Raw genomic sequence first — 12,254 nt, forward strand, 5'->3', positions numbered from 1 at the left:
TGAAGTTATTGAATAGCAAAATAAAAAGGTCTAATCTTTAAGTAGTAAACAAATCCATTCCACCGCCCAAATGCTCATGGTCCAGTGGAAACAAATTAATCGTGACACCCATTTGAAGAACAAACGAAAAACATCAAAAGTAATGTGAATCATTCTCACATATCAAATTTCATGAATAAAAAAAAAAACAAATATACCATTGAAACGCAACATACATACAAGCTTATGCGCACTTTGATCGCATTAAAATGGTATCAAAGCATTTTTTCTCTCATTTCCATATAAATCCAAAGTGGTACTTGTGATATAGATAACCAGAAGACAAATGAAAAGAGCCAACGATTTAATGTGAAAACTTTTGTTTGTAATAGTAAGTACAAAAATCAACGATAACAATAGCAAAAATTGGTGTTTCGTTAAAGATAACAATTGGACATTGATTTGTGGAGCTCAAGAAGGCAATAATCGCATAGCATTCAATCAAGGTCATTTTAAACTGAGGTTTATTTATTGAAGAAAAAAGCACTTCTCCAGTAATTGATATTGTTGGCGAACAGTAGTGACATTAAGCGTGAAGTATCCGAATAAATGTGATCAATGAATGTCTGAGAAAATTCAATAACAACAACGGCACCAGCATTATGAATGTAAAATGTATGAAACTTTTGAAGCCCAGTTGCTTGAAACTCTGTCATTAAAAGCGATTTCGCAAAAGAAAAAAAATAATAACAATGGCAATGCGAACAGTTTTTTTTTTTTTTTTGAAAATAGAAATGAAATAAACACATGGAAATAAATGCTGAACTTTTCTAATGCGCATAAAAATCGTAGTTTTGGTTTGTTAGTTTGTAAAATGGACGAGTGAGCTTATTTATAATATTTCTTGGCCATCATGATGCGTTTTAAATACGTTTGATTTTAACAAAAACAAAAATTCAACTTTTGCATGTACTCAAAAAAGTTCAGCATGTATTTTCCGAAATTCAAATAAACTCTTAAATATGATCGCTATAATAAAAATGCGAATAGTTTGAGAATTTATTTGGATACTAAGAGTTGGATTTTGCAATTTCCTATTTTTGATCCAACCTGTACATGTAACAATAAGCGATGATTATTGCAATTGCGATGAGAGGAAATGTTGAAGTAAATAAAAATATACAGATTTGTATATATTTTTTAACAGAAATCAAATATGATTAAAAAAAATTCTAATTGACGCGATTACAAATGTAAAATCGAATGTTGGGTTTAATAAGTCATATTTGTACCATTCATTCTTTATATTATTCGAAATACCAAAATTAAGGCGATGTTGAATACAAAATGCCCACCCAATTTTCACATCGACATCTGTGTTTGGGTAAGACTTGTGCATTGCGTCGTTGCTTGTACTCACTTCGTTATAAAATGTATTGAAATTTTTGGGTCACAATTCATTTAGTTTTGTCAAGTTCATGCAATTTCATAAGAAGTGCACATGGTCAGAAATTTCAAATTCAAATAAAAAATTAGAATCATAATGATAAATATGTTTACCATTTGTTTGTTTTTGTTTTTGGTTAATGAAGAAAACGATTTCGCAACAAAGGTATCTTAGTGCGTAGTGGTGTGCGGATGTGATGCACCATGCATTGTTCCAGCAATTCGAATGTGATTATGAAAGATAAAAAACGACTGAAAAATATATAATTTTGTAAATACAACACATTATGGGTTGGCTTTAATAAATAATTACCGGTGAGCACATATGTAATTAAGTCATCAACCACCTTTGTATTTATGTGTGCAATATCATACAATGTACATCCATCTCGGGCCGCGCACAACCGCTTTACCACTTATTCAACCGAACATGAATATATTTTACACATATTTTTTCTATTAAGTAATCTTTTAATGTATGCGACGTTTTGTCTGCGACTATGACGTAAAAGTTGTCAACAAATGTGGAAAAATGAATTAAAAAAAATTGTAATCACATTGACCACTTTTAATGGTCATCATTAATATGCTTATGTGCGGTAATTCAATGTCTAGGTCAACGAAATATGGTTCGAAGATTGTGGGTTTTTTGCATTTTTCTTCCAAAATACAACAAAAACCAACGAATAGCATAGCAAAATAACAATTGCATTCCAATCCCGATTGTGTGCCAAAAAATCAATCCATTCTCTGAAGAAGAAAAAAACACATTTTACCCTGATTATTTTGAGTTTTGTCATGCGTATTTTTTCGGAGTTTGAATATGATTTAATAATAATACAGCCATCCAGAAATTTCATTCATAATGTTGTGGATTGTAAGTTGCTTCATGATATTCGCTTTTTTCACACAAAAATTCACACGTGATTTTATCTACGAATTATGGCCGAATGCAGTAAGGTTGGCCATCTTTGATTACCGCTGAGAATTTTCTTTCCAATGCCAAAAATGTGCAACCCTAGAATGTAGTTCGTTATCATGATCAAATATATCATGAATTAAACTAAAAACTACACACTGTCTATGAAATCTGGGCTTGTCGTCAACTGACGTCATCATCGCTAATGGTTTCAATCGCATATTTTAGTTCGATTTTCGATTTTGTGACAACAACAATTCAGCTCTTTATTCAATAAGTTGATCTGAATGTAGACATCTAAGGTACTAAAATCAGTTGGATCCATCAGCATTGATACTATCAGCTGACAAGAAACCCGGATTAGTATTCAATTGAACTGGATTTTGAATGAAATTGAAAATTATTGAATATGTCAAGCAAATTTTGGTGCCATCGAATGAAGGAATCAGCAATTCGGATTGAATCAAATGAATTCGATCATGTTGTAACGTTTGAAACGCATAATGTTTCATATTTTATTCTATTTGTTGTTTTATTTTGACATTGCACGATGCATCCGAATTGATGTTTATTCAATTTTTAGTGGTATGCAGTTTTAATTTCAAAATTGGCGATCATTATTGATGCAATCGACACATTTCAATAATAATTTAATTTGTTAAGAAAAAACATCACTATGACAAACAAACAATGACACACAGAGAACAATGGCAGAAATGTATCGTTCAATTTTAAGTCCTTCAAATTTGAAACATCGATTGAGTTAAAAGAAAAAAACAATCTAAATACATAGCTAAATATGTACTACCGAATCACAGACACGATAAAATTAACACAAAATAATTATCGCCATAAATTATTCAAAAATATGATTATAATCATAAGAATGTGTAGTCGAGGAACATTGATCTTTTTTTATGTTTAACCACAAAGTTGAGATGAAAAAGCACACATATATATAATTCAACAAGAAACAACACTCCAATGTTGTAAACGAACGCTTGGCAAATTTATGGCTTGCAATACAAATCATATTAACCGACAAATATGAATATGCGCTGCTCCTGAAAAAAATTAATTTAAATCCAAAACAAACATTTATTGGTCTAATAATTGGGAGCGCAATTTTTCTTCTATTCCATTTCGTACTAAGCCACATTTTGTCAAGTATTTGTTCATATATATTTTTTTCTTCTTTCTCACTTACTTGTTTTTCTCACGCTCACACATTGACGTCCCATTCGTTCATTGCATGAGATCTCACCATCACATTGCCGTTACCATACTGTCAATGTATTTGCGCGCCACACACATACTCCCAAATGTGAATCGCGCACAATTGAGACTCGATACTATTTGGTCATACATTAAGTTTTACCCCTACTAATACAATATATGCCGTATGAATGAGTATCGCATGAATATGCCATGCATTGTATTCCGCTTAGAAGATTTTCCACCAACAACAATGTTGTTGTTGTTTTTTCGTATTTAGCAAAACGGTATATAAAACCGAAAATTCGGTACTTTTTTGCATTCAGTTCGTGTTCATCTCTGAAGACTATAGTCCAAACGCACTAACGCACTTCTGTTCGAATTCTATATCGCCATAGCAAGGAGTACAATTGCTAACGGTTACGTGCAAAAAAAAAAATATTTAACATAAAAATAATAGTAATTATTATATAGAGAAAATTATTTCCGTTTTTTTTTCGAAAAATATATATAATACAAAATGCAAAGTAAAATGGTGCAATTAACTAGTGCAGTGATCTTGTGTTTGGCCCTTTTTGGTCAATCGGTGATGGCGAAGCCTGGATATGCTGCAGGATACGATGTTGATTATTATGTAAGTTTGTCAGTCTTTTTTTTATTTATCGTAGAGACGGAACATTGTTAAAGAAAATAGATTTTATTCATTTTCAAATTTAACATCACAATTATTTTATTTTCTCGTGATTGAGATTTGAATCGAATTGTATATTTCTATTGAATTCCACAAAATTAAGAATAATTCAAAGAAAAAAAATTATAAAAAGAATTAATTGTATCAAATATTTATTTAAAAAAATCTATAAATTTTTGATAATTAGTTTTGGAGCGATAAATAAATTGTTATTATTTGATTTAAAATAACATAGCATGTCTTTAAATTACTCACAATTCGATTTAACTAAAGAGCGTCAAGTAAATGAAACTGAGAAATTGAAATCTAAATCACGAGAAATATAGTTGTGTATGTGTGAATCACTTATTAATTCACTCTATCTATTCAATTAATTGGCTTATATTTGCGGTTACGCGAAAGATGTGCAAATAGCAGTCAAATATTGTTATTTTACCGTTACCAACAATAATAATATTTAACGGGGCATTGTTTTTCTTATACGATTTACTTCTGCACGCACACAGTGACAACCAGTGGCAATTGCATCGACATGGCAAAAGCACTTCCAACCACAAAAACAATCATCGTAATTGAAACATGTAAAATAAATCTCCACGATAGATTTCATAAACATATATACTACATTTTTTTTCTTCTTTCTATCTAACATTAACCCAAATTAATAAATAGCGTTTCGCGTCTCTATATCACGCCGAATGCGCCGTACGCAATAATGTGAACATTCCTTATAGAGAGGGAAAAATTTTTATAATGAAAACAGTTGTTATTTTCCATATTGTTGTTCATTTGCGTACAATTTACGGTTTATTTAAAAAAAAAATCATCATCTACCTGATGTTCATCTTCTCTCACTCTCACTCTCGCTTGCTTTTTATTTAATTGTTGGTTTCTCGCTTAACGTTTTCTCACTTTCATGCATTTTCTCACTTTCGTACAAAAAAAAAGAGAGAAAAACACACACAGAAATGTACTGATCTATGTGCATAATAACGATGCAGCTTCGATTTTAAAGGTTCGTCTTTTGTTCGTCTGAATTTATTCATATCATTGATGGGGGTCAGATATGCAAACATTTAAATTGAAATGTTGGTATTTGATGCTGCATCCAAAAATTGGAACGAGCTGTGTGCATGCTATTGAAAAAACTACACACACATTTACGTCACGGATTCTTTTTTTTTCTCAAGTTTTTGGTTTTATTCACCTAATTATAGCTATTGTTGTTGAAACTAATTGTATTATTTAGATAGACTTTACGCATCATGATAAAATATCTTATAATTTGTGTGTCACTGTCATTTGTTCGATCGTTCTACTTTTTCTTAGTCTAAAAACAAAACTATCTTTTTTTATAATTCACACAGGATCATCCAAAATATTCATTCAACTATGGTGTTGCTGACCATCACACTGGCGACGTGAAATCACAACATGAAACCCGAGACGGTGATGTTGTGAAAGGTGAGAGCAATGCATTGCAAACTAAAAAAAAACACGAATTTCCTTTTGTCAAGAACAAAGCAATGGGAGAGGGACCTTCGAAGACGATTGGGAATTTCATTTCGTACAATAATAAAGAAAAAATCGTGCAACCCAACGGAGTCCATTTAAAAAAAAAACCATTGCGATACATCAAACAAAAAAAAAAAACGATTTTTTCAAGTTTAACTTTATTACATCATAATGCATTTTCATGTCATTAATTTTTCACAATTTTTTTAGCACGATGAGAGCGCGGTCTTAGATCTTTTTTTTTTAGCTAATTACATTGAAAGAGAAAAATGCGCAACCAAATAGTGAATAGAATAAATTTGTGAAGTCAAATGAACACGGTGTTTTGAAAACCGATCGATAGAGTTAAATGCTTAAGCGCTCATGTTGAGTTATTTCCAAATTGAAAACAAATTGTTGCATTTTTCGTGTACTATTCTCCCAAGATCTGTGTTTTTTGTTGTTGTTTTTTTGTTACCACAAGACAATAATAATGCATGATTGCGGTGTTCTCTTGTTCAAAGGTGGTTTTTTTTCGCCTCCCGTTTTTTCAAGTATTTGATCACACATAGTTGCCATCGTCATCGCAAAATCTTCATTCTTTTTTTTATTATTAGGCTGTTGTTCGGCTTCTATTTCGATTTAGATGATGTTTGTTTGTGAAGCATGAATGAAAACGGTTTTGGTTCATGTAGAGTAAAAACAATAATATGAATGCCAGAGAAAATTGGCTCTCAAAGACAAAATTATTTGTAAATATAATGGCAAAATGCAAATACAACAACAATCACAGCACCAACAACAACAAAAAATTAGATGAACTAATGAATAGAGGTCGATGAAGCAACTGAATAAGAAGCGCACTACAAAATCATATTGATTCACTGCTCTTTAGTATGTTGTTGTTTTCGTCGTATAGTTACCGGTGTTGTTTCTTCTCTATTTTGAAAGTACGTGAAGAAAATTAAACAACAGAAAAAAAATTCACATAAAATAGCAAATAATAAGCAAAATAATATAAAATATATATATATATATATGCCAATCGATTGTTGAAGTATAAAAGGTTAAAAGACATCAGTTAGCGTGCGAAAAAGCAATTACTAGTACTCACTATTTCGAACTAAAAAAATCGTTGATTTGTGTACATGAAAAATGATAATTCTCTCTTCTTTTACCAATCACAATTGGATAATATATAGATGTGTGTGTGTGTGTGTGTGTGTGTGTGTGTGATGTACTTTTTGTCGTTGTGTGCGCTTGCATTTGAATGTGAATATGTGCAATTTTACTGTTTGTGGCATAGTTCGGTCGGTGCATTGATTCGATGTTCTTTTCTTTATTTATTTATTTTTTTCCACCGCCACTGCTGCCGCTCTGCATCATATAACAAATGTGCATGATTCTATTTATTTGTTTACAATGTTGTTTCCTCGATCATTTCAAGATCCAGTAATATGTATATGCACAAATCCGTGGGCCAGCCGTATTGCCATTCAGAAAATGAAAGGATAGAAATTGAAATGATTTTGATGTGATGCGCGCAAATGATGTGATATTATGTGATGTGTGTGCACAGACATAAATCGAGTGGAAAAAAAAAGTGAGATGAGGAAAAGCGGCCGCTGTCATAGCCACTGTTTCGAAATTGGTATGCAATTTTATGCATAGTTATTGAGTACTAAATAGTGTGTAATGACGTGTTGACTTTTTCCATTTTCACAAAATTACCTAATGCACATCGATGTAATTATTCTCTCTCTTTATCTGAGTGCAATACCATTTAATTCGGATTAAAAATCGGTTTACCCATTGACCTATATATTCATGTTTAGATTCACATTATAGATATAATCGATTCAATATGTTTAAAATTTATCGTGCATCGAAGTCATCGTGATTTTTCGAATTTGAATTGCAAAGCCAAATACCTGTGATGAACTTTTCTCGATCCCATTCTAGTTGCTTTGGCATAAGCAGTTTATCTGATATTTGAATATGCAATGTGTGTATGTTTAATTGTACAAATACATATAAGAGGAAGGTTGTTCTTGATTCACCGATTTATTTGTATATCCGATTAATTAATTTTATATTTTGAGCATAGTTGAAAATTAATTGTGTATCATTTTACACTTTGTAGGTCAATATTCGTTGGTTGAGCCCGATGGTAGCATCAGGTATTTTTGATTTGAATAAATGTTTAAAAATGGAGTTTTTTATTAATTGTGTTTTTTTTTTTTGATAAATTTCAATATTTTAGAACCGTAGACTACACGGCAGATCCAGTTAACGGTAAGTTTCTCTCTCTCTATTTCTCACAAAACTTTTGAATGATGTGCAAATAACAGACGATTTCCTATTTAAAAGGTTAAACGATCATATATATTTGCGGAAAATGAATTATTTTCAATTTTCATAATTCCCAAATCTTCCGAAAGATTTTCGAACTTTGACTAATTTTTTTGTTCTTTTCTCCATTTTCTTGTCAGGTTTCAACGCTGTGTAAGTAATTCACATAATGATGTGTTAAATGTATTGATAGCCTGTGATAATCTCGTGTTTTATGAGATTTTTCGCAATTACAACTTTCGATTCTAATTGAATGATCAACAGAATTAAATTATACAAACTAATCCGAGATTATAAAATTTGTTTTATTTTATTTATTTTTTATAGTGTATCAAAGAGTGCACCAACCGTTCATGCACATGCTATTGTTGCGAAACCAATCGTAAAACATGTTGTGCCGACTGTACACAAGACCGTGTATGCACATCCAGCACCAGTCGGTGAGTTATAAAATTTATCTTTACATCTCTTACCAAATGCAATCAAATGCTTCTTCTTTTCTCGTATCCTGATTTCTCTGATGTCATTATTCTTTCGTGTGAACAGGCAATCATTATATTTTTATTAATCAGTGTCACTTCTTCTAAATTTTCTGTCTTCAAATTGATGTCATCTTTTCATTCTGTCCGTTATCAAACAATCTTTAGTTGTTTCATCGAGTAAATTGCATCTTTTTTTCATTTTCGAATAAAAAAATATGATTAATTTCACCAGAAATATTTTGATTTTTAACAAATTCTTCATCTCCTTCATTTTCTCCGTCGTTATATTGTGAAATGGCAAAAATGATGAATGAACGTGTTATGAATTAAAATCACATGTAATAATCATTTTCTATTTTCAAAGCGACATTTCCACTTTTGAGCACGAAACAGCTGATTCGCGCCAAAAAAGTAATCAAACAATAGTGTGCATAAAGGGGAGACGTGCGCAATTTTCAGAAAATACATGTGTGTGTGAGTGTCGGAAAAGAAGTAGCATTTATGTACACATTTAAACTATAAAACTCCACGATCACACTAAACCGCTCTAAACAGAAGAAGTTGCACACGTTATACTAAAAACGCGATTATTTAACATCAGCCATACGCCAGCTAAAGATGCCATTGTTTTATTGTTGAATGTTATTATAAATTGCGTTCCTTAATTCTCTACTTGTACAGACTGTACAAGTGTACACTGTCTCTCTGCAAAAAACCAAACGTGTCAGAGCGCTATTTTACATTTATAAATTCCGTGCTGCTTACTATGTTCCGAAAGAGTTCATCATTCATACAATTTTCATATATACATCAAAACGAAAAACGAAGTAACAGAAAAATTATTTTGTGTTATTACTTGAAACGGTTTTTCTACTTCACGTGTATGGTTTTCGATTACATTTATCTGTTGGACAGCAAGAGTTCATGCAAGACAATGTCCATTGTCTTCAGTAATATATCACACATATACTAATTCTACGCACTCTTGCACCGCAAATACATAACAGATTCTGAAGAAGAGACGGTATTTGAGAACCCACGAAAATATAATGAAAGAAACGACGAAAAAACAGCATATATATCGGCATTAGATATATGCATGGTAATGTTGTTTTTTTTTTTATATTAGCAACATTGCTAGTACATCCAACATACACATACAACAGCGGTACAAGATGCTTTAATGACTTTTTTTTATGTGTGAATACAATGTTTTGGCGTTTGGAAATGTTTTTAAGTCATTTATTACAACTATTTGGATTTGAATTGCCAACTGTGTGAACATGTCGATGTCTGTTTTTGGTGCAGCATATTTCCACAGCATATAAATGCACCGAAACGAATGAAGAACCACAGTTTCACACACGTTTCATACACAATCCTCACTTATACTCTGAATTTTATGTAATGGCATATTTTTTGCACATATCCATTATCATTTTAATTTTCTTTTTGTGCTGCTCGCATAATTTTTTGTTTCTTCCAAATGTTTTTCCTCTTCAAAAACCGAAACGAAACAAACAAAAAAAAACAACATACACAAAATTCAGCCAAATTAAAAGTATATATAGTTGTTTTGTTCTCTGTTTGTTTGCATATTTCCATACATTCTGAATTCACTCATGCAGTTAACTGGCGGGTCTTTTGTTGAAGGAAGCAGTTAAAATGCATTTGCCGAGTGATCATCGAATGCAAATAAGATTGTGAAGCAATAACAAGCAAAATGTATACTAGTATAGTGGAAGAGTCGAGTGCAAAATTTTCATGCCAAAATGATGAAATTCTTCATTTTGTTCAATGCTCTTTGTCGACGAATCATTCGTTCTGTACAATTTTTGTTATATATGAGAAAAAATCAATGAATCTCATTGTCAAATGCGACAATGACAACGATGCTCGATTTTCGACACGGAGTTTTTCCTTTGAATTAAATTGCCAAGTTTTGCAAGATAATAGCTAAGTTATGTGTTTGTTATAATGCCAATATAATGTTTATACGTGCACATACAAACATTTTAAAAAGTTTTGTGTGTCTTGTTTACATGAACTTATGTGAGTTGAGTTATACGGTTTCTAGCTATGTCAAATCGACTTCTCTGATCAAACAAAATACAATGAAACAATGTTAAACGGTCAATTGATTCGGGTAGCAACATAATCGACATTGACATTGATAGCAACAACAAAAAGTAACACCGTCATATAAAGGCAATTTTTGATTTTTCACGATTTACTTTTTCTTATTATAACTGTGCCTAATTTTATTGCCTATAAGCATTTTTGTGCTCATCGAGTCTGGTAACTAGATGGAAACAAATTGGTTATGTTGTTTTTCTAGTCAACGTTTTTAGTAAAACTTTTTACTATCTTTTTTTTTGTTACAATTTTTGAAAGGTATTTTTTAATGTTTGCCGTTACCTTCAGCTAGATCCAAAAAAAGCTGTGTCATTGTTGAAAAAAAGCATACTAAAAATTTGATTTGTAAAATTATTTAACGAGCTCCATTTTTTCTTCAGCTAAATAAACAAAAAAAAAAACAATTCTTTTCATTGCAGTACATGCTGAACCACATCATTACGCAGCACCAGCATACAGTCATTATGATTACGACTCATATGACAGCCACTACGCCTATGAACCACACCAATACCCTCATTATTAGATGGAGAATCGAGAAGAGCTGAAAATTTACGCTATATTGAGTACATGTTGATATCAAAATCATCCAGTTTGAAATTATATCACGGTTCAGAAACGAAGCAATAAAAGACAATAACTTAAATTAGATAACCTGAGTATCGCAACATGGACACTGAACGACTATAAATAAAACCACAATTGTTTATATTAAAACATCCAAAAGTATTACCATACGATTACGGTCGAATAGGATATGTGCCTGCTGATTGTAATCACAAACCATTATACTTCAAATTAAACAAAAAAAAATAAATTAAATTAAATTTGCCAACCAATTTGGCAAATGACAAAAAAATCAAAACCTAATTCTTGCACAAATGTTATAACAACTATTACTGCTATTATCTAATTTAAATTCAAAAAATTACATTTTTTATACTTTTACAATCAAAAATTTTTTAAGATAAATTGTAAACGATTTTTTACATAATAAAACAAATTTTACAAATAAAAATCTTCGTTGATTTTTTTTTATTTTAATTGATTATAATTCTGATTTTCAGTTGCTGATCTTCTGACTTTAGACTCTTGAATTATTAAATTTGGTATAATTTTAAAATTTGCACACGGTCCTAAAAATGCTACTAGGGTAATTGCGTGAAAAAAAGTAGGAAGTCTTCTTTTCCACTTTTTTTGTTAAAAACGTTATGGCATCAAACTTTCTGATATCAACTTGGAGAGACTCCACATTTAGCCTAACCCTCCTGGAGACAATATGACTCAGAAAAACATATGAATAAAAATCGAAACTACTTCATTGATTTCGTTAGGTTAATCGATTTGGTCTTTGGAACTCAAATGAAAACAAATACAACCTATTCAAGTTATTATATCAATTACCGTTATTCAAAAATGAGTGAAAATCTCACGTTGATGAGACAATATGAGTTCAGGATTTCGTAATCGATCAGACCAACGCGGCATATATTGTCTTAATTTGTTTTGTCATGAGTATTACTGTCTGCAACAGACTTAA

General features: G+C 31.2%; 1 protein-coding gene across 1 annotated transcript; it reads left to right on the forward strand.

Moving 5' to 3' along the window:
- Window positions 1-3,895: 3,895 nt before the first annotated feature.
- LOC116338667 (larval cuticle protein A3A-like) lies at window positions 3,896-11,527 on the forward strand. Its single transcript, XM_031764080.1, has 7 exons — window positions 3,896-4,193; window positions 5,618-5,714; window positions 7,888-7,924; window positions 8,008-8,039; window positions 8,237-8,249; window positions 8,424-8,536; window positions 11,134-11,527. The coding sequence occupies exons 1-7, from the start codon at window positions 4,080-4,082 to the stop codon at window positions 11,238-11,240; spliced, it is 513 nt and encodes a 170-aa protein (XP_031619940.1). The 5' UTR covers window positions 3,896-4,079; the 3' UTR covers window positions 11,241-11,527.
- Window positions 11,528-12,254: the final 727 nt, after the last annotated feature.

This window comes from Contarinia nasturtii, unplaced genomic scaffold (genome assembly GCF_009176525.2).
Source record: "Contarinia nasturtii isolate CC-2019 unplaced genomic scaffold, AAFC_CNas_1.1 Cnas_scaffold_78, whole genome shotgun sequence".
In the NCBI taxonomy this organism is placed as follows: domain Eukaryota; kingdom Metazoa; phylum Arthropoda; class Insecta; order Diptera; family Cecidomyiidae; genus Contarinia; species Contarinia nasturtii.

What these genes read in the sequence shown, in the direction of transcription:
- LOC116338667 (XM_031764080.1), top strand. Translation starts at nt 4,080, where the DNA reads ATGCAAAGTAAAATGGTGCAATTAACTAGTGCAGTGATCTTGTGTTTG. An exon ending in GAGCCCGATGGTAGCATCAG is followed by an intron (nt 7,925 to 8,007) that starts GTATTTTTGATT and finishes TCAATATTTTAG; the next exon opens with AACCGTAGACTACACGGCAG. An exon ending in TGCACATCCAGCACCAGTCG is followed by an intron (nt 8,537 to 11,133) that starts GTGAGTTATAAA and finishes TTTTCATTGCAG; the next exon opens with TACATGCTGAACCACATCAT.